We start from the raw sequence: 24,300 nt of genomic DNA, 5'->3' as shown, positions 1-24,300 counted from the left end.
ACATGCATCTGAATAAACTTATTTCTTTAAATAAAGGCTCAGTAAATGTCCCTGCGTACTTACGGTTTGCTATTAAAAGAAAATTTGTGATTTTACTATATCTTTTGCAAGCAGTCGGGTCTGTTTGAAGATGCTAAATAATAAATAAACTTAAGGTACGACTCTTTGGATTGCTTATGCCCCCATGTGGTAGATTTTAATTATGAAATAATAATAGCCCAAACCAAAGAACTAAGCTGTCTGCTGTTGTGAAATGCTGAAAGTGTAAAATGTAGCACATAAGAGCCTAATATTATGCTACAGAAGTACTGTAAGCACCTAGGTCCTTCACTTCCATTCTCATCATTAAAAATAAATTGGAGGTTTACACTAATAGTCCTAGCAAGAAAGACATATTCTAATAGGTTCAAACTTGTAATGTAATAGCTATATTCCACATCTTGATTTATGTTCAACATCCCCATGTTTAGATGGTGCAGTAAGCAGCTCTGCTGCTTCACAGATCTAGCATCTTGGATTCAATTAGCTGTATGATGTCTGTGCACATTTTCCCTGCATCTGCATGGGCTTTCCTCCCAGGTTAGGTTAATTGGTCTTTCCAAATTGACTCCAATGAGTCTGTTTTGGACTGTTTCCTTTATTTCTCCCAGTGCTGCTAGGAAACACTAATGCACCCCTGTAAACCAAAGTAGGATTGAGAATATGATGTGGTGAGATAAACATATTCATTCATACCAATTCATCTCAGCATTGTTAATTAATCAAATATACACATCTTGAGGTGGAAATAAACATGGAGAAAACATGTAAAATCAACACAGAAAGTCACAGTCATGCCACGATGCAAACATAGGCACCTAAAGCTATGAGACAGAGCCACTAACCACAATAAGTCCTTCATTGCATTTTGATATTTTAATATTTACACAATCAGACACTGTCATACTTATCTTTACGCGTACATGCATCATATAACCTGAACAGCTAATAACTAGTAATAGATAAACTGATGCCAATGCAAGCAATTTAAAGTAGCTATATATATTGCTACTTATACATGCTTGTAATTACCTGGAAAGAGAATTGCCCAGAAGGCGGTTTTCATACGATTGTTTTCACTACACACAAGCCTGATTGCTCCATGAATGGTTGTGTTGCTACAGAAGAAATTAAACAGATCTGAATATGAAGTGTAAAATTCAAGTAGTCCTTCTTTCCTTTCTTGCTTGTCATCTGTGGTAGACATACTGCTGTAAATAAAAATGAAATACTATTGTTTTCCAATGATTCATTTACAGTTTGGGTGGAAAAGGTGCTTTTATTTTTCATTAGAAAAAAGAAATTTTTGTCGTAGCCATTATGAAAGGAAATCTTAACAGGTGTAAATATTTCAGTGATGTATGAAACATTTTGTACATTTATTTTACTTTGCAGTATGAAAGATTAATAGATCAGTTCATTACATAATTTTAATTAGTTTAGTCAAACACTTTAATCTAAAATATACAAATAAGAAGTTCACAATGCAATACCAGTAATCACCAACAAGAATGGAGAAGAAATCATTGACTATAATAAAATAATGCACACATTTAGAGATTACTATAAGTCTTTATATTCCACTGAGCCCAAAGAAGACAACACACAATCTAATGCATTTCTGGATAATTCACAAATGCCACAAATAGATGCTTTAAGTGCTGAGGAACTGGATAAACCTCTAACGCTAACAGAATTACTAGACGCTATAAAGTCACTACAAAGCGGGAAATCATCAGGCCCTGATGGTTACCCCGTAGAGTTTTATAAGAAATTCTCCACTCAGCTAGCTCCACTCTTATTGGCAACATTTACAGAAGCTAGAGACAACCAAATACTACCTCAAACATTTCGACAAGCATTAATCACCGTCTTTCCTAAACAAAATAAGGACTTGTTACAATGTGCATCATATAGACCAATTTCACTCCTGAATAATGATGTTAAGATACTCTCAAAAATCCTAGCTAGAAGGATGGAGAAAGTGCTGCCCTCGGTAATATCACAAGATCAAACTGGATTTATTAAAGGCCGACACCTATCTTCAAATCTCCGACGCTTGTTTAATGTTATATATTCACCAGCAAAATCAAACACCCCAGAGATATTACTATCATTAGACGCAGAAAAGGCATTTGACATGATCGAATGGAATTACCTTTTCACTGCATTGGAGAAATTTGGGTTTGGCCCGAATATTTGTGCTTGGATCAAACTACTGTATACCAATCCAGAAGCTTCAGTTTGTATTAATAACATTTGCTCAGACTACTTTAAACTAGAACGTGGTACCAGACAAGGATGTCCCTTGTCGCCACTGTTGCTTGCAATCGCTATTGAACCACTGGCGGTTCACTGCCGAAATTCTTATCAGATAAAGGGGATTGTCAGAGAAGGACTAGAACAGAAAATTTCTCTATATGCAGATGATATGGTCTTATATATATCAGACCCAGAAAACACTGTCCCTGCTGTTTTAACAGCACTAACAGAATTTCAAAAGATATCTGGTCTTAGAATTAATCTGAATAAAAGTATACTCTTTCCAGTGAATTCACAAGCATATAATATTAGATTAGACACCCTACCTTTTACCATAGCAGATCAGTTTAAATACCTAGGGGTAAATATCACAAGTAAACATAAAGCTCTTTATCAACAAAATTTTGGCGTCTGTATGGAAAAAATTAAGCAAGACTTGCATAGATGGTCAACCCTTCATCTCACTCTAGCCAGAAGAATTGTTAAGATGAATATCCTTCCTAAACTTCTCTTTTTATTTCAAAACATTCCAATATATATCAATAAATCATTTTTTAAACAGTTAGATTCAATAATAACCTCATTCATTTGGAACTCAAAACACCCACGTATCCGAAGAGTGACCCTACAAAGACCTCAGGCAGAAGGTGGCATGGCTTTACCTAATTTTCAGTTTTATTACTGGGCAGCAAACATACAAGCCATAAAAACCTGGACACAAATAAATGAACATACACAGGCTTGGTCCGCAGTAGAAGTAAAATCCTGTAGTACTTCTTTATATTCCCTGCTCTGCTCTCCAATAAATGAAAGTTATCGCAAATATACTAATAACCCAATTGTGCTTTACTCACTCAGAATATGGAACCAAATTAGGAAGCATTTTAAGATGGAAAATCTTCTATCAGTGGCACCTCTGCAAGAGAACCACCTCTTTCAACCTTCACAAGTATATCCAGTTTTTAATACCTGGAAAAGTTTTGGGATTAAAATGCTCAGAGATCTTTATATAGACAACATATTTACATCTTTTGAACAATTATGTTCAAAATTCAACCTCCCAGCTACACATTTCTTTTACTATCTTGAAATTAGAAATTTTGTTAAACAGAAATTGCCCGATTTCCCCCATCTTGCACCCTCCACAATGCTGGAAAAAATACTGCTCAATTTCGAGGAAACAAACACTATTTCCGCAATATATAAAATCTTATTAGAGTCCCTACCTTTCAAAGATCCAAGAGGACATTGGGAAGAAGATCTCTTAATCAATATATCAGAAAAGGAGTGGAAGGTAGCAAAGCAGAGAATTCACTCGAGTTCTATATGCGCAAAGCATAGAATTATTCAACTAAAAACTATATATCGAGCCCATCTGTCTCGCTTAAAACTGTCCAAAATGTTTCCAGGGCAGGATCCAACCTGCGAGCGCTGCAACCAAGCTCCTGCCTCACTGGGTCACATGTTTTGGGCCTGCACCAACTAACATCATTTTGGACAAAAATTTTTAAGTGCCTCTCAGTCAGCCTTGGTATCACAATCCCTCCTAACCCATTAACAGCTGTGTTCGGTGTTCTTCCAGATGGACTTGAATTGGAGAAGGACAAGCAAACTGTGATTGTATTCACTACACTTTTGGCACGCAGACTTATTTTGTTAAATTGGAAGAATCCTAATTCTCCTCTTATAAGTCAGTGGGAAACCGATGTTTTATATTATTTGAAATTGGAAAAAATCAAATTTTCAGTTAGAGGATCTGTACAACATTTTTTCAAAACATGGCAGGATTTAATCAATATTATTTTAGAATAAGAGAAATAACTATTATTGCATTTAACTCCCTTCTCCATCTCTTATTTACATAGATATTTACTTCTCCCTTTCTTTTGTTTAATGTTGCCTTATTAAAAAGCCTAAAGCAATTTTCCTTTAGCTAAGCTCTCCTTCTCAGGGGTGGGGTTTGATTTGTCTTCAAATTTGTTGGGTTATAAATTGATCTGTTTGTATGGAATGATTACAATGAAAATTAATAAAATAAAAATAATAAAATATACAAATAAAATTGTAAGTATCTGCTGGATATAAAATACTATATATTTTGTATATTATGAGCAAAATATACACTCATTGGCAAAATAGCTCTACTCAGAAGAAGACCTAAAATTTGCATAAAGACCAGCATGACATTATCTTTCCATATTTATTTTGTTCATGACTCCTCCATGATGGACATACAATAGCGTCTTAATAAAATGAGATAAATGGACAAGTTCAGATCATGTGAACCATGGGAAAGAGGTGATTCTGCAACTGCTTGCAAGAATACCTCAAGGTTATCTTTGACAGTCACGTGAACCAGTGTTTTTTAAGCATTTCTTGAATACAGAGCATTCTTATTTTACAAATTTTACAACAGTGAATACAGGTAATAATGGATGAAAAATACAAGTCATAATGACCCCAGGTGAAAAACCCAGGAAAAAAATATCAACATAGGAATGGTGAGGGCGGCGCGGTGGCGCAGTGGGTAGCGCTGCTGCCTCGCAGTTGGGAAACCTGGGGACCTGGGTTCGCTTCCCGGGTCCTCCCTGCGTGGAGTTTGCATGTTCTCCCTGTGTCTGCGTGGGTTTCCTCCCACAGTCCAAAGACATACTGGTTAGGTGGATTGGCGATTCTAAATTAGCCCTAGTGTGTGCTTGGTGTGTGGGTGTGTTTGTGTGTGTCCTGCGGTGGGTTGGCACCCTGCCTGGGATTGGTTCCTGCCTTATGCCCTGTGTTGGCTGGGATTGGCTCCAGCAGACCCCTGTGACCCTGTGTTTGGATTCAGCGGATTGGAAAATGGATGGATGGAATGGTGAATCATGTTGCACACTGATGCAAAATATTACTTATGATAACATTTTCCACCATTAATAGATTAATGCGGTGATTAAATCTGTCCAGCTGTTTTTTATTTTAAGAAATTTGTTAAAATGACTCTAGATAACTCTCTTGGTAAATAAGGCATTCCAGTAGTGTCTCTTATTTTGTAGAAAATCAACAAACATATGTGTGGATCCAAGTGGATTAGAAATCTTCATCTAATATTTTTCATTTAATATGAACAATCTGAGGGCTAAAGCTGTCATAGTGGCCCTTGAAATATTACTAAGAAATCTTCCAATACTAAAATACCTTGGAAGACTAATGAAGTGTCTGAACTGAAGAAAAAATGCCAGAGAGCTGTGTGTAAATGGAGGAAAATTCAACTAAAGGTCCACTATAAAATATTGAAGGCACATATAACTGAATATAACAAAGCACTCTGCCTTGAGAGACAGATCTATTTCTCTAAAATTATGAATCACAAAATTCTTTGTATTTACATGATTATTCTCAACTATGGTTAGTATTCTAAACCCAGCTTATTCAATGAAATGCCTCTTAAAAACCTCTAATGAAACCTGTGAGGCTTTTGCAGCATTTCCTAAACACAAAATAAACAATATTAGATGTAATAAAATACATCCCTCCAAAGTTAACCCTGTTGGACCCCAGAATGCGCTTTTAATGAATTACATTCCCTCACACAAATAAGTCTACCTGAACTTGTAGAATAATGTCTGAACTAAAATCCTCCAGTTGTGTAATTGACCCACTTTTAACTGGCTTCTTCAAAGAAGTCTCTGATGTGCTTATTGACAGTGTACTTAGTAATTAGTAGTCTTCCCAGATTGTCTAAAGACTGAAGTTGTTAATCCCCTGCATAAATAACCTGGACTCGTCTGTCTTTGACAGTTTTATTCCTATTTCTAACCTGCCTTTTTATGTATAGCTTTAGGGGAAAAAAACAGATTTTCAGCATTTAAATGATTACCTGAACAAACATTCTGTCCTTCATAAATTTCAGTTAGGTTTTAGAACAGAGGTAGAACAAGAAACATCTGGAATACTTTACCAATAGAGATATGCCAGGCAAACACTGTGAAACATTTAAAAAAAAACTGGTGGGATCAGTGCTGTGTTAACTTCCACTCACTTCAGCAAAATAAGATAATGACACCTAAATGTGAATTGCGACCAATGTGTTTATTATAAAATCTGCCACGGATCTATTGCTGTTGTTGACTGCTACACTTGTATTAGGCTTAAACGAGCCACCAGTATTGGGAAACATTGCCTTTAACTTATAAAATAACTTATGTTACTTGTTACTCAGAAAAAAGTAACTAAATATGGTTTATAGTTTCTCATTATAAAATGTAACATGTTGCAAAAAATGTATTACTTTTGTGTTACTTTTTCTTCTTTTGTTTAAAAAACAGCATATTTCACCTAATAGCATTTGTTACTAAATCTTTATCCCAGAGCTGACTTGAGACAATATGTTGGTGTTAGCAAGCAAAGAAATTGTGCCTTTGTATGCTGAAAGACAGTTTCACTTTTTTTACATTGCTGAAAGATGAGTTAGCCATAGTAAGAGCTGGCATTCCATCACGCAAATAAGCAGCTTCAGTGAAAATGGAAAAACTGCAAAACCAAAAGAATTCCAACTTGTTCAGCAACATTTAACAACCACAGTACTTGAAAGAACAATGTAAAAGGATAAAGGACCAAACAGGCCATAAGTCATATATTTTTGTGTATAAGGTATTGTTATACGTGTGAACACTATTGGTTTATTAATATTTACTATTGGTTTTATATAAAAGAGTAATATCTGTAATCCTTTGGCATTTGGCGCCAGCAAGCACAGCAGTGTCCCGCTACACTATGAAATAAGTCTTTGTGATGACACTTGTATTGTATTACAATGTCTGAATATTTTAACATACAGGCAAGCTGCTGTCGCAGGTGGCCAGGATTATTACCTGGCCGGGACGCCAGAAAGGACTGGAAGGTGGCAAGATTAGCTTCCGGGCCACGAGGGCACAACCGCCATGGAGCAGGAGAGGACCACGGGAAAGGAAACAGAACTGTCAGACTTGTTGGGACCCGTGGCCACCGCCTGGGGGTGCTTTACACCTCGTGGGACCCGGATGTTGTTTCTTCCACCACACTCTGCAAGATGGCGGAGGGATCGGCCAGGGATGCCCGGAGTGTTTCTGGGTCAAAGGGCAGCACTTCCGCCACACCAGGAAGTGCTGCAAGATGGATGTCATCAGCCACCTGGAGCACATCCGGGCAGGGATTAAAGGGGCTGACTCCTTTCAGTCATGGAGCCAGAGTCGGGAGTGGGAGTAGGACAAAGCTCCCTGGAGGAGTAGAGGCGGCAAAGGACTGAATATTGAAGGGTGATTATTGCTTAGTGCTTTGTGTGGAGTGTGAGAATTGTTTATTTAATGTTTAATAAACATGCATGTTTTATAAAGATGTGGTCTCCGACTGGTGGTGTCCGGGAAACTATCACACTGCATATAATTTAAATTTGTACTTTGATGACATAAAGAATATAATTAAGTAGTAGATCCATCTATTTTTCTGTGAAATGGTAGAATATCCTTCATGGACCAGTGCCTGGAAGCCCCTGGCCAGCAATGCGCATCCATTTTTGGGGGGCCATTGGTTCCCCTTTAAACTCCTCCCTTGGCTGCACATCAAGTTTTACAACAATCAAGCTGCCAATTTGATACATTATACAGCCAAACACATACTGTATGTGCAGAAAATGTGGTATTAATGAAAATGTCTGAAATAATAAAAAATTTGTATCTTTAATTAATAAATCAATAAAATTAAGCATCTTTTTTCAAATGCTGCGCTCGCTGCCTGTGTGCCAAGCACCCTTCACACCCACTATAAATAGGCTCTGCCTAAGCCCATTTTACACATCAGATTTTAGTGCTTCTTATTTTATTTTATCCTTATTTTTGTTAAAAGTGTTGTTTTGGACCATGCCATGTTTATCTTACAGTGCTGGATATCAGCTGTGTCACATCAAGCAAATACAGTATTATGATTAAAAAATAAATAGTAACACAGTAACTCAAATCTGAACACAGGTATTTTTGCTTAAGTTACTAGTTTACTTTTAAAAGTAATCTGACTACTTAACATGTATTACTTTTAATGCATTGCTCCCCACATTGCCTGCCAATGATTTATGTTGGGTCATCTTCATTGACAACTCTCAATTCTCTCCAGGAGCTGGTATAATGGTTATATACACAAGGGTACACTCCAGGCAGTATTCTTGAATGTAACACTGCCAAACCACCTACACTACTCCTTTAACTTTGTTTTAATAATTTGCTTTCCTGTTGAGAACCTACTTCTAGAATTTATTATAATTGTTTTCTTTTAATAAAGACAAATTTCAAAGAATAGACACAAGTATCTATGACAGTGTTGTCCTCACAGGTAGTGGTAGTGCTGCTGCCTTGCAGTAAGGAGACTGTGGAAGATTGTGGGTTTGCTTCTCGGTTCCTCCCTGTGTGGATAGCGCTTTGAGTACTGAGAAAAGCGCTATATAAATGTAATGAATTATTATTAGTGTATCCAAGCCATTATGTACAATCATGTAATAAAGTACCCAACATGGAAATCGCTGACATTTTCACCATATTTTAACAGGTAAACACTAAATCTTCATGCAAATATACAGATAAAAGTGATATACTTGACCGAATGACACATAAAATTGACGCTGTGTTCATTTTCATAATCTAAATGAACAAAATTACAGACTTGCAAAGTAGTAAAAGTAAGTACACCACTACATTTATCACTACTTCCACTGCACAAAATTAGAATCAGGCATTCGGTCATTAGGTGCCTGTGATTAGAACTTCCTTAGGGAGTATGCAGGTGGAACCTGTCTAATTTAAATCACAGATATCTAAGGTCAAGTGTTCTCTTTGCTATTGACAAAGTTATGGTGTCATCAAGGGAAGGTCTTACAAAAAGAAATAAGTTCTGTTAGCCCCCAAACACAGAGAACCCTTAGAAGGACTTAGACAAATAATCTTCACTTTAATTTAATCCTGATACTCTGTATATCCAATTCATTATAATAACTATTCATGGTGGCTCTAAAATCCGTACTAACCCCTACTCTCTCTTCTGTTTCTTTTTCCGGTTTCTTTGTGGTGGCGGCTTGCGCCACCACCATCTACTCAAAGCACCGTGATGTTCCAAGATTGATGGTTTAAAAGCCAGAAGTCTGCATGACCATCATCATCAAGTCCTTCCGTGAGAACCTTAAATACAAAGAGGACTATTTCATTTTTGTTAGGTAGAATGCCCAGAACCCCTGCAGATTTTATTTTTTTCTCCAGCCGTCTGGAGTTTTTTTTTTGTTTTTTCTGTCCTCCCTGGCCATCGGACCTTACTCTTATTCTATGTTATCTAATGTTCTCTTATTTTAATTTCTTACTTTGTACTTTTATTTTTCTTTTCTTCATTATGTAAAGCACTTTGAGCTACTTTTTTGTATGAAACTGTGCTATATAAATAAATGTTGTTGATGTTGTTGTTAATCTAATGTAAACAATTTTTTTAAATAAAGATTTTGATCATTAAATAATTATACACAGGTAGTTAAAATTGTTAAGTCAAAATGATACAATAAAGTTTTTGTTTTTATTTAGTTGATATTGATGTGAAACAAAGGTTTTTATTAATATCAAGGTGTCCTTTAAAGAAATTAAAGTGCTATACTCCCTTCAGTCATTTGAAGCTTATTTCTTACATAGTCATAATAATACTGTAGCCATTTATTGGGCATGTAATTTAGGTACAGTGATGCCAAAAAATGTTTTAAGGCGTAAGGGGTTAATGGAAGAGTTTGAATATAAGGTAAATTAACTTTTATATTATGAGCCATGTTGCTTAAAGCTGTGAGACACACGACAATAATTCTCTCACTTACATAAAGGTAATGTTCCTGATAAGGAGAACTTTATTATGGGAGTTTAGGTGTGGTGACAGCCATTCATTCTTTTGTTTCGAAAGAAAATGATATAACATGGCAATATGTACACAGCAGCTCATGCTGAGTATACCACTCTATTAGTTTCCCTTTTAAATTTGTGTCTTACTCAATAATATGTTACTTTTCTACAAAGTTTCAGATAGTAAGATATATAAACTGGAGTAAGGAGTACATCAAGAGAGCTGATTTGTGTCTTTTTTAATTAAAATGAAGTTCTGTATTTAACTACATTATTGTTTATCTCAACCTTGGATAAATGGGGACGGCTAGTGTCAGGAAAGGTATTCAGCTGTAAAAATCATGCCAAAACCTACAAAACCTCGACCCCACGTAGAAATGGGAAAGGATGAAGAGGAAGAAGAAGAATTGTTTATCATCGTTAGACTGCCATGCAAGTTTCAATTTGAATACTCCTATTACTACAGCAACAACTTAACTACAGTTTTTTTTTCTTGAATGAACATCAATTTCTACACTATATTTCTTATTTAGTCTGTGTTCAGAGCAAATACAATGGCATCAAATATTTGCAGAGCTTCACCAATCTCTGGACTTTTTTCATTTTCATTACTTTTGAAAAAGTAGAGGAAGGGCAAGCCATCAGTCATATCCTTGGTATTAGGAATACAGTAGATAGATAGATAGATAGATAGATAGATAGATAGATAGATAGATAGATAGATAGATAGATAGATAGATAGATAGATAGATAGATAGATAGATAGATAGATAGATAGATAGATAGATAGATAGATAGATAGATAGATAGATACACAATTGGTTACTTATCTTATAAAAGACTAACAATGGGAGGACCATCTGCAAATATGAGGATATTCTTTTCCTTTTGTAAATAATAAATGGAAGAGGAGGTGAAATAGTGGATTGACGTAGCATAGAAGAAAAACTATGCATACACTCTTTGTGTTCTTCTAGTTAAAAAATTGAGGATCCGGTCAACCAAGTTCAAGTCCCTACAGAAATTAAAAATTATTTTTTCAAATTTTAAAGAAATGGAAAATCAATAAATAACCAACAGCTCATTTGTCAAATGAAGTGAGGAATCCTGCTTCTTTCACAATGATGTATAATTGCTTGTATCCATATCAGCACATGGCTTTGATTTCTTTAATTGTAAGTTTTTCTGTTATAAAGATTGACTTACAGCACATACAGGAATGAAGTGTCCACAATTATGATCTGATTAAACCATTGAAGACTTAGCTCTAGATTTCTAAGTACCTTAATTATTTCTGTTCTTTGACTTTGGATTCTGTTGTGAGGAGTTATGCAGGTATGTCTTTAGCTAACGGTGTATAAAAGCAGCCAAAATGAAGCAGCATCAGAAAATGGTGATTCAGGTTTCCTGTAACACTGGAGCTGCTTCACATGCACCTGCTCTCAAGTAAACTATACACAATCATAATAAAGATTTGTGAAAGCTATCTTTGTATTGAATCGGAATGCAGCAAAACAGACAGTAGATTGACATCTTTAGTGAATAATCTTTCATCAATCATCATCAGTTCATACCATTGTTTGACTAAAGGCAGACACCATCATCATGGTACTTACCAGTAATGGAAGTGTATCGATCCTTATGCATAACTGACTTTGTACAGTCAAGTTCAACTTTTTATTTGCCAATATAGCATAAGTTAACTTTTCTGAAATTTTATATCTTACATTATGTTTATTTTACAAGAAAATTCTTTTCTAATAAGAAATTATCATATCATTCTCAAACCTGTTTAACCCAAATCAGGGTCCTTGGAGGACTTTAGTCCAACTTGGCAGCACTGGGCACAAGGTGTGAAGTAGTCTTTGACAGGTCATGAGCCCTTTGCAAGACCCACTTCTGCACACACACACACTCACACATGGGTAGCTTGGAATCGACAGTTAACCAGAATTTGTGTCTTTTGGGTATGTAGGAAAAAATAACTAGTCAAACATGCAGGCACCAATAAGACATTTTATAAGATGCTGAGTCCCTAGAAGTGGCATCACTAACCACTGCACTATGTAGCCTTAATCAGAGCTTAATATCTTGTATACACAAAGCTGATAATTAACCAAAGATGGTTCAATCAATAACTACTTGTTCTGGCTTTGGCTGGAACTCTCATTAAAATAACCAGTTATAACTGTACTCACTGTTTTAGAATGCTCTAAAATGACATCATTGGATTTATAATGACAAATACTGTCACTAAAAAAACAGTTAAGAAATCAACACAGATAATTTCATTTATTTTTGCCATTTCCTGGTCTGCAAAAGTAAAACAAAGAAAGACAAGTAGTCTGTACAATTAAATTCCAGGCACGTGGCAAAGTAAACATTGACAGCTGATCTAGAGGCCACACCCTACTGCAAAAACGCAATAAAAAGTTAATCTCCCTATGATTGATTTGATTCATGAATTTCCTGGATTTTTATACTTCTGTTCATATGAAAAATATGCCTGTAAGTAAATATTTTTAAGTTAACACTAAAATACAATAATGGATTTTATAGCATAAATAATGTTTTATTTATATGCTAAAACTACGTATATTGGCAAAAGTAAAATACACCTATGATTGTACTACATTTGCACATTTTTTACTTTTAATTAACAAATGAATGTTTATATAATTTCTGATTGTTGACATTGCATGAGGATTTATCTTTATTAATATATTAAGAATCAAAAACCAGCAAAAAAGTTACAATATGTGTTAACATAGTGATAGTTTATTAAACTGCAAAGCAAAATTATGAACACTTTTCTACAATATAATAAAAATATATGAAAATCTATCTTTGAGACCAATACATGCTTATACAGTTCACTGCAGCTATTCTAACCCTTTTTTGGTACACATTTTAGATTAGGTGCTTCATACGGTATAATGAATCTACTATAGTCACATATTTTCATGTTGTAAGACTCTACCAAATACTTCTTTTTGCCTTAATAACACTTAACAAGCATCAGTAAAGTGGTTATTCATCACAGTGCAATGTGGCATATTAAAATAACCATATTGGTGGCTTCAGATTATAGGTTTACTAGACAAAGAGCCCGTTTCGACAACGTAAGATGAAACGGGCACGAGTTTGTGTCAGCATTCAGCGGGTTGGGAAATGGATGGATGGATGTATGAAGAACAAATGATAAGTAACGAAGAAGTTGTTTTGTAATGATTGTAGTCCGCTTTACTCATCACTGTACAGGCTTGTACTGTTAGTTGATGAATTTTTCCAGGCCTATAGTATAATATTGAATGATGAATGTTCCAGTACAATATGGAATCGTAATAAGTATAAGCACCACAAACCTGATATAGGTGTATTGAATGAATGTGTAATTGAATCAGAATGCGTAATTAGGCCTTGAGCTGTAGTCAAAATCGCCTTTCAGGCCTCTAGGGCTTTAATCAAAGTCACCTTTCTGTTTGAATTTTTGCGGCCGTAAATCCACCGCCTGCCATGATGTTGGGGTTGGATGTCGGTCTCGTAAGGTTTTTCGGGCAGCTGCGCAGAAGGCAACTGCGCATTCGGCTTCGAACGGATGTGAGTAAGTGAGTGAGGAGGCAGGCGAATTATGTATTAAGATAGTGTCAGTATAATCGAGTGCAGAGAGTGCAGTGAAATTCTTGCACGTGCTAATCAACATGCAACATGTCACCACTGTTTTTTTAAAATTACATGCTTAAGTAAAAAATACAATTGATGCATTATACATTGTACCTAATCTAAAATTGCATGACTTTTTAAACTATGTAAAACATGATATGTATAATGTATTTTAGCAGAAGAGTGAAAGGAGAAATGTCTTGTTCCTGGTTTACCCATTCCATGGCTGGTTAAGAAACAGTATAATCACAGGGCAGTACTCATGTGTTACCATAGAAGAAAAGATAGTACAGTATATTTGCAGGAGACAAGACGACCAATTAAACTTTTAGCCCTTAATATTTCCCTTATAGAGATAATCACTGTAGATGATAAAGACAAGGCTCATTGGCTTGCAAGGTGAAGGGGCATGTTACGTAATTAACAAATGTTGACATGATTCTTTCCTAAGAAAATACAGGTGCTAGTTTTTTGTATGTTTAAATGCTCTCTCTTTTATTCAACCAACCACCTAGGTAATGATTTCTGAGCCTCTCATTTCCAATACCCAATCATGGAGGACTGGAGACACTTGTGGGTGGCAGCAACAGGCCAATGGAAGGAATCAACCTTTGAATGGACAGATTATGAAGGGGTGCAGTTATTTACAACTCCACATTCATTAATACCAGGCTAATTTGGAGTTGTCAATCAATTTGATTATGTTTTGTTTAAGGTGACATGCCAAGATAAAATTTAGAGTACAGTGAAATAGATGTAACAGCTGGAAACAATTGTTCAAATCTTGAGTGAAAAAAGAACAATGGGTAGGGACTGAATTTTGCTTTGCTTTTTTAAGTGTGACTTGATCTTATGGAATGTTATCTGCTTCTCATTAAAATCAGTAAAAAATGAAAATAAAAAAGCAAAAAGAACAATGAGTGTGGCTCCATAAACCTATATAAAATCTTTATCAAGGATCCTCCTCAAACTTATACACAGTGTAGAAGTAATAAATGATTATTTGGAACATTGCACTTTGCAGAAATTATAATATTTGCATAAAAATACAATAACAGGTCATGCATTTTGTGTGATATCTTTTTTTATTTTTAAAAAGACAACCAGTCACTAGGGAAATATCTTAGAAAATTTAAGATGGCTGTGTTTTTCACTGTCATGAAGATTTGTTTGCCATTCTAAGGATGGAAGATTATTAAATCTCTTGTGAAATGCATTTAAAAAAAACATGTGCCATGTATTGAAAGACTGTCACACGATTGACTGTCTAAACCTCACTTTAACCACTTTTAAATAAATTAAACAATATATGATTTTTAAAAAGACTATAATTAGACGTTTTAATTGTTTTATAAATTGTTTAAATGAGCAGCATCATGAGCTGTTAAGCTTTCTTTTATTTTCTTTTAATGAGCACTTAATAGATTGTTATCTCTCATTATGTAGTTATAGTGTCATCTTTCAGAATACTAACTTATATTTTATTTCTCAATGTAGCCATTCTGAAAACAATGTATCTGCTAAAATACAGTCATAGTAAAAGGACTAAAGAACTTTTTTTCGCTAGAATATTTTTAAGTACAGTATTTAAAATAAAAGCAAAACAACATTAAATTAGAACACAAAATACCATGTAGTGAAAGTCTGTGTGTGTGTATGTATATATATGCCTCATGGGGCTCAGCGGAGAGAGGGGCACTGTGGCAAACGCCCAGGACCCATGCCCGGCCGGGATGCCCCTTCTACACTAGATCCGGGGGAGCAGCCATGGAATGCACGGCTACGTCCCCCAGAACACTTGAGGGCAGCCCCCCTGGGTTGCATCGAGGCCAGTAACATGCAACACCAGAGCTCATCCTGGTTGAGCTCTGTGGCCACTGCCAGGGGGAGCTGCAAGGCTTCCTGAGCCCGTATGGGCGGCATCGCAGCCACACCCGGGAGTGCAGTCTAATTTAGGTTAAATACCACCTGAAGCACTTCCAGGTGGGCTATAAAGGGAGCCTGCAGCCAATACTCAGGGCACCAGAGTCGGGAGGAGGAGGACGAAGCTGCCCTGGGAGGAGTGGAGGAAGAGAAGAGAAGAGAAGAGAAGAGAAGAGAAGAGAAGAGAAGAGAAGAGAAGAGAAGAGAAAAGAAGAGTGTGATTTGGGGTGTAATTTACTTTGGGTTATTTTTGGGACTGTGTTAGGGCCGGTGGGACACAGTGAAGACGTGTCCCACAGCTGAAAAAAAAATCTTTTTGTGTTTATTTTACCCGTGACTCTGGTGTCAGTCTGTGTCAGATCGGCGCCAATAAGGCACCTATATCACAATATATATATATTACTAAAGAAAGTAGACTCAGTTTTTGTTAATAAACATTTTAAAAACATTATTTTTACCTGGATTCTTACCTAAATTTTCCTTAAAAATCCTTTTCCTTTTTCTAAGAGTTACTTATTAACCAGCTGTTTTAGATCTCACTATTTAGCTTGCACTTAAATCAGTTTTATGATGCAAACAAAGTAATAAAGAGCCAATCAAAACAATCCTTTGCTCTGATCTTCTTTTATCAATGGTTGGAAGCCCTAAAATCTCCATAATAAACCATTGTAAAGGATTAAATCACTTTAAAATAAATAGGAACTAGAAAGCAAGTGCTAAAATCCCAGGAAGTGCATCCATTTTCTAATCTCTTAGTAAAATACAGCATGGCGCCTGGTTATGAGAGTTAATCTTATGTCATTATTAAAACATTATAATTCAGACCAGTGCTGGTTTTATTTTGTTCTGTTTAAACGAGAATATTTCTGTTCCATATGCTGTAGATGCAATCTTTTTTAGTTCTTAGATTTTTCTTACTTATTCTCTTCTTCATTGTTTTGATATATGTTTCCTGTTTTTTAATTTTATCTGCAGAATAGTTTAAAAACATTATTTGATTCAGCAGTGCCTTGTTTGCCACATAGGGGAGACTTTACAAAACCTTCAAAGTCACCAAATGAATTATACAAATAGATGGAAATTTTTTATCATCTTTATTAGAGATTAACCCAACTCCAGTTTGAAGGGACTCTGGAAGTGCTAGCTTTGTGAATATACTACTACTGTTTAGTTTCCTTTTATGTTAGGTACTTCATTAAAAAATCAGGTTCAGCCAAACTTAGAGGACATTATTTGCTTTTAATCTTTGTTGGTAGGTACTACTGATTGACTGTCATTTAAAGGTACTTAGCAATACCTATAGAGAGCTATAGCAAGAGTGGTACTAATGAAAAAACATTTTCTTTTTGTTAATAATGCATTTTTCACATTCTTTGAAAATTAGGTAAATTTATCATATAAACTAATTGTGCCCCAGAAATGCACAAACAAGTATCTCACACAGGTGGAGGAGAAAAAAACAATTAAACCTTACAGAACAAAAGTACTTGGGTTGACTTTAGTGCTGAATTAACTTTTTGAAACAAACAGTTTAAAGGCACTAATTCAACATCATCAAGTAAGAAATGGGAAAATCTGTGCTCTATGGCTTAGATCTTGCCTTGCTATCTATCTCCAAATGGCTTGGAAAAGTTCAAAGGCTGTACGGTTCAATGACTTCCAACAAGAAGGCACTCAGATGTTAAATTGTTATGGTAGATATACAGTCCATTAGCAAGTGAGTGAGCCATCAGCAAGCTCCCTTGTCATTTTATTTGAACATTACTTATATGAATTAGTTCTGTAAATGATACAATTCCTTATACACTCCTCCCTTCTCTTTCTCTGTAACCAGAAAAGCCAAGCAAAATGACACCTTTTATTGGCTAACTAAAAAGATTACAATATGCAAGCTCTGAGGTGGGTTGGCACCCTGCCCAGGATTGTTTCCTGCCTTGTGCCCTGTGTTGGCTGGGATTGGCTCCAGCAGACCCCCGTGACCCTGTGTTCGGATTCAGCGGGTTGGAAAATGGATGGATGGATATGCAAGCTTTCAAGGCAACTCAGACCCGTTCTTCAGGCAAGATGTAACCAGAAATATTCCTGCAAGTTTATGGCGATATGAAAGATTTTGTGCCTGACCTTCAGCCATAATCTTGTTTTTTAGTTTTATCTATGTGTTTACATTTGAAAAATGCCTTGTTCTGCAACTCAGAGAAGGTCAGGCACAAAATCTTTCATATCGCCATAAACTTGCAGGAATATTTCTGGTTACATCTTGCCTGAAGAAGGGACCTGAGTTGCCTCGAAAGCTTGCATATTGTAATCTTTTTAGTTAGCCAATAAAAGGTGTCATTTTGCTTGGCTTTCTCTATCAGTGAATCATTAATCCTAAAGTGATTTTCTTATCAATTCACATGTGGAATACGGTAAATTCATTTTGCTTGTCTCCCTGTCATATCATTCAATAAATTGCAACATATCCAAAACTCAGCACCCTGGCAACTAACCCATACCAGGAAATCCACATATATCAGTTCTGTTCTTTTCCAATTACATTGGATTCTGTAATTATTCATGTTCAATTGAAACTCCTCACATTACATTTAAAGTATTTGATGGTCTTGCCCAATTTCATCTTGCTGCTCATCTTCAACTTTATATACCAGTTCCCAAAACAAAATTGTATATTGTGGGAGTGCGGTTATTTTGTGTGGCTGCTCCCAAAACTGTGGAAGACTCTTTCTCTGTCTCTCCACAACCGAACAAACCTTTCTTCTTTCAAGTCCAGCCTTAAATCATATCTATTCACCAAATATTACCATTCCTTTATTAAGATCTAACAGTTACATTTATTTGTCTGTACATTTCTGGGGCCTCATGTATAAATGGTAAGTATGCACAAAAATGTTGCATACTCCCGTTTCCACTCTCAAATCACGATTTATAAAACCTAAGCTTGGCGTAAAGCCACGCACATTTTCACAATAGCCTAAACCTTGGCGTACACAAGTTCTCCGCTCGGTTTTGCAAACTGGCGGCACCCAGCGTCAAAGTAGTACTTTTGTTCCAGTATGGTTTCCCTTTCTTTTTTAGATCCACATCCCTGACGCGGCTTTATCATATACACTGAAATTAACCGCATATTGTTTATTAGTTTAAGGCATCTGATTGTAATTAACCTGTAACAATATAATGGTCCATGGAATAGCCAAACTATTCCAAATACCATAACTGCTTTAGCATTGTTACTCTCTCTGCACCTTCTTCTTTTTCTTTCAGCTGCTCCTGTTAGGGGTTGCCACAGCAGATCATCTTTTTCCATATTACTCTCACTGTACCACTCAGAGTATTTATATCACTGTATCTGAGTGTGGAATCACAGCTCTAAAGCACTGTTGATCGGAAAGAGAATTATCGGTATACAACATCAAGCACATGCTGCCTATTTGAACTGCTCTCATACGGCAAATGCTTCAGAGCCTTTCCTGTACGGACCTCGCGGTTCAGAAACAGTTTCATGCCAAGAACTATAAACGCAATCAATCAGTCCATCAAGTGCTCCTTGTAAAAAAAGTTTGTACTTATAAGTACAATTACCTCACTGTAAACTTGCGATACAGTTATAATATTACACAACCTGAGCCACTTTAGCACGTATTTACGTATGATGACAATATCATTTTTAAGATGAAATGCAGCAAAATATGTTTATTATATTATACAGATAAAACTTTAACTTCATTTAAATAATCTATATTGTTAATAATTAAATATGTGAGGACACGGTGTCTCAGCGCAAGCAAGGACCTGGCACTCCGTTCACGGATTGTTCCTGCCTCGCGCTGTATTCTTGCTGGGGCTGGCGCGACACTGGAAGGATAGATGGATAGAATAATTAAACATGTACTATGAAGATATTTCAATGTTCCTTAAAAGTTTTGAAGAATCGGTGTTCTCAGCTTACAGATGGCTTTACAACTATCACAGAGTTGATTGTGTGGTGATTGGGTATTTGGAGAAAGAAAAGGAAGGACAGTATTTGGGGGTTAGTATGTTTGAAAGAGACAGTACTGCTGCAATAAATTATTTCATCGAAGGTTGCGCACGGCGCAGCAAGTGTCTTGCGTGAGGCATGAACAATCTCTGGACAGGGCACCAGCTCGTCACTATCACTGCACCATCGTGTTCCCATGTTTAATATATGTTTTAACTCCTATCATCATGAAAATGATATGAAGTATACATCTCAGTATTTAAATTATTTGTAGAACTGTAATATCATGAATGTAATGGATTCTGTGTCCTGTTAGAAGAAGAGAAAGCCCGTTTATGAAGCAAGTAGTGATTCACACACATAGAGCACATAGAAGAACATGTACAAAACAAAGCATTTAATGTGCTACTTTAGTTACGATGGGATTAGAGAAACTAGTAAATTAAACGATTTTAAAATGAAGTTTATGATGTTCTACTTTAATGACAAAATAAAACTACGTGATTAAAGTGGAAATTTCAAGATTAAAGTTGACATTTCAAGCTTTTTTCCCATTGTGCCCCTATTTTTTTTCTTTTCTTTGTACCCTATGAGGTAATAAGCTTTCATATGACACTCAGACGGTGGGCTACGACTCGCCTTTTCACAGCGACTTTGATATCTGACAACTTCTTTTTTATTTCGAGCACTGTGCGACTTTGTGAACTTGAGCTTTCGAGTTTCTCTGATCACTATGTCACTCGATCAACATCCTTTTGTTGTTTATATCACTGTTTAAACCAACAAATAGTACGTTTTTCCTTGCCTCCACTTGGTATTCACTGAAATTCTTCTATTTCCCCCCATGCTTTTGCCATTGCCTTTTCACAGAATGCTGAGCTTAAGGGCTATTTATATTGATTTGCATATTCACAAAGGCGTAATTCTGGGAGGAGTTTGGGGAGTGGCAGCAGGTGTGTGCACATGCGTTACTTTTCACGCTGACCGGGATTTATGGAGCTGAAGAACGTGGAAGTTGGCGAATGCACAGATTTATGCATCTGGATTTTTTTGTGCATACAAACATTTCTGCTTTTGTCCGTACACCATGTTTTAGTGTGAAGTCTATGCACGGCGTTATGCACGAGGACCCTGATGTTTAATTTTTATATTCTCTGTTTGTATTATGTCATCTAATATTGTGGCTTTCTGCGTACCTATTAATTTATATTTGTACAGTGACCTTGGTTTTGACCTAAGGCACTATGTACAAAATACTTTCTTCTTCTTCTTCTTCTTGTTAATAATGATGATAATAATTAAATAGTTCAAAAAGAAGGATAAAAATTTTTATATTAATAAAATACTTAAATAGTTGGACAATCTCACAATCCCATCCTCACCTCTAGATCCTTGAACTCCTCTTAGGGCAGCTTATGGAGAGCAAGCTACTCTTTAATATTAGGGGACCATGTTTGTAGATTAGGAGATGCTAATTCTTTTCATCAAAACCACATTACATTTATTTAAAAAATCTGTGTCAGAGATCAGTCCAAAAGAACAATATTATCCACAAAGATTCTCAAACTGAGCGCACCTTGATATCCTTTAAGTGAAAGTTGTACAGGAGTCTGATGGTAACATTGTTGAACAAAGTTTTCAACTTAGCAGTCAGTCTGCATCTCTGTCCTTACTTATGGCTGAGAACTATGATTAGTGACTGAAAGAATCTGACTAAAAGCACAAAAGATGATTCTGTAGTTCTAAGGGATATAGGGGATATCAGACACAGCTTACTGGGAAAAGCCCTGGGGTAGACTAGCTTGGCTATGTCTGGGAATTCATCAAGAGGAACTTGAGACTCTAGCTATGACTAAGATGGCCTGATCTTTTAGCTTTCAGCCTACATCAGGATAAAAAGGAGAATAAATGAGTAATTGAATAGAATGTGGATGTGCCAAGTACATTTCCAGGGGACTAACCCACGCATCCTCTTCAGTAGACTGCAGGAGAAACGTTTAAAAAAGAACCTATAAAGTCATTCTGCAGATATGTGGAAGTAGGGCACGAATACTGTGTTTTTTTTTGGTTATTCATTTTTCTTTTTACTGTCAAACCCATGCTTTCTACAGCTGATCATAGTCTTTAGTTGAAGAAGCAAACACTCGGAATGACGCCATAGTTGTTATCTACAAGACAAGACCCCTATTATTGAGCTTCTGCATAAATATGTATGCCTGAGGAGAGCTTAGGAATCATATAAGGCATTTAAAGAGTAGAAAAGTGGAATTGGGAGCTGGATCAGGGTCAGTAGGGTCAATGATTAAAAACGGAAAACAATGTTCATGACTGGAGATCATCTATAAGTGCCAGTGTGGACAGATATACTGTCAGCCACTAGGGATAGTACGCCCTGCCTGTGTAGACGATTTCCTGAACTATTTTCAGATTTTCATAAAGGGACACAGGCCATAGAAGACCAGTGGAAGTCTATCAAGAAGAGCAGATAGCAGAGAGCATTTTTGTTGCTCGTTGCTGTATTTCTAGCTCTCTTATCATTTTCCTAACTATTAAGTATTATATTTTTAACAGATGCACAAAACAACTAGCACCTGAAGGTCAAGCACCTTCTACTGAGAAACTATGTTGTGCAAAAGTACAGTTTAATGTTTATTCAATGACCTAGGTTATTAGTATTTATTTTCACTTGGCAGAAACATTGCAGCTTCCTTTGACCATGTTCAAAATTTGCAGCAACATGTAACACCTTTTAATTCCTTAATTTATTCAAACTGTCATTCATGCAAAAAGCCATTTTCAGAACTTTTTAACCCAGGTCAGGGCAGCGCTTTTTGCACCAAATTAACCTGCATTCACTCACCCATCCTCACTTATGTAATCTAGCCAATTTACAATTGCTAATTAACCTAATGTGTAAATCTTAAGGATGGAGAAAACCCTGACAGACACGGGAAAAGCATATAAACTACACATAGACAATGACTGATCCCAGCTCTCTGCGGATCTCATTTGGAAGCACCATGGACTGTGCTACAGGGCAGCACTCGATGTTCAAAATGTGAAATGCCTTTAAAATAGTGCAAACTGCACTTTATGGCTGTTAATGCCTGCAGCCAAGTATTGACAGATATCTTTTATTATGGGTGTCAGGCAACATTGACCTATATAATATTATTTAGTAGGTCTTTGGACTTTTAAATGGATCTGGAATGCCCATATAAAATCCACATTAACACAGAAAGAACATGCTAACTACACATCAAAGGCTGAATAATGCACCACAAACTGTCAAGCATAGAACTACCATCTGTGTCAAATATTAAATTAATTATAAATAAAACTGTTTTGGAGGTGTACAATTATATTGGAAAAACAGTTAATTACTGTACATAAAAACATCACCTATTATTTTAAAGTTACTTAAATCTAGATTAATCATAATAAGTGTTTCAAGGAAAAAGTTTTAAAATACTTTATTATTAAACCCAGTTTGGGATACTGCCATATTTCCACAGTATATAATTGAAGATCTTGTTTAAATGTTTTAAAAACTAACCACAACAGATGATGTTTCATTTATTTCATTCATTCTCAGTTGTTCTTTGTTTTTGGTTCATTGTTCAGATAGTTATATAATAACCATTGTACTGCATTTGAAATAAAAGTGTTGTAATAAATAAACACTAATGCTAATTTCTGTGTACTTTACATGGTATTTGTCTGAAGAGATAACCCATGTAGTTTGTCCAACCTACTGTATATCATACTTATGAAAGGTTAAATCTATCTTATTTATGAACACAGAAATGAGTGTGCCATAATCCCAACAAAATACCGTAAAATATAAGAGGTTGTCTAGAATGTCAACAATCAGAGCTTTGTTATAAAAAAATCTCTGCTTTTAAAACTTTCTTCATATTTTAAAATTCCAGCAGGAATAGAACAGTAATTGTTAACATAAAAATCATACAAAAAGGCTAGTAATAAGAATAGTTAACTTACCTTGAATGCTTAGAAGCTTTGCACACTGAAGATCCCTGAAAATGTAAAAGTGATAAGAGAGAAACTACACTATTGAAAGGGGAGTTGAAAGAGGGTGGGACACTTTGTATAATAAAAGCCTTTCCCTTTGAAAAGTTGGTAATGAACTGGTTTCAGTCTTGCCTTAACCAGATCTGAGAGAGAGGGAGAGGGAGAGGGAGAGGGAGAGAGAGAGAGAGAGAGAGAGAGAGAGAGAGAGAGAGAGAGAGAGAGAGAGAGAAAGAAATTAAGAGAATTGGAGATAAACTGAATTAATTATTAACATAAAACATTCATTTTAATGCATTGTAGATAAAAAAAACTTTGTCAGAATTTAAAACATTCAATCATTATTTTATTTTCAAACAAGCTAGTCATAGGAGACTGGTTCATACATTATCAGTTTCAGGATAGAAGCCGGTCCTCACCTATGACAGATATGCAGTTACCAATGAACCTAACCTGACATCTTTGGATGTTAAAATGAATGAATGAATGAATGAAAGCTCAGAATTTTACTGCAGAGCCACATATATGCTAGGCATT

The 24,300-nt window shown here is 35.9% G+C and overlaps 1 protein-coding gene across 3 annotated transcripts in view; it reads right to left on the bottom strand.

Annotated features, from left to right (window-relative positions):
- LOC114658121 (amiloride-sensitive sodium channel subunit alpha-like) overlaps window positions 1-23,869 on the bottom strand; it is an 85,215-nt gene extending 61,346 nt beyond the window's left edge. For 2 of the 3 annotated variants that reach the window (XM_028810173.2, XM_028810174.2), the window contains exons 1-2: window positions 23,737-23,869; window positions 1,072-1,250 (exon numbers count right to left, since the gene is read on the bottom strand). In XM_028810173.2, the coding sequence (XP_028666006.2) occupies window positions 1,072-1,246 (175 nt within the window). In that variant the 5' untranslated portion in view covers window positions 1,247-1,250; window positions 23,737-23,869. The remainder of the gene's footprint in view (window positions 1-1,071; window positions 1,251-23,736) is intronic. The other variant, XM_051932000.1, reaches the window with a different exon arrangement.
- Window positions 23,870-24,300: the final 431 nt, after the last annotated feature.

Source organism: Erpetoichthys calabaricus, chromosome 9, assembly GCF_900747795.2.
Source record: "Erpetoichthys calabaricus chromosome 9, fErpCal1.3, whole genome shotgun sequence".
Lineage (NCBI taxonomy): Eukaryota > Metazoa > Chordata > Cladistia > Polypteriformes > Polypteridae > Erpetoichthys > Erpetoichthys calabaricus.
Note: the sequence above shows the minus strand (reverse complement) of the source record. Positions and strands in the feature narration are given on the sequence as shown.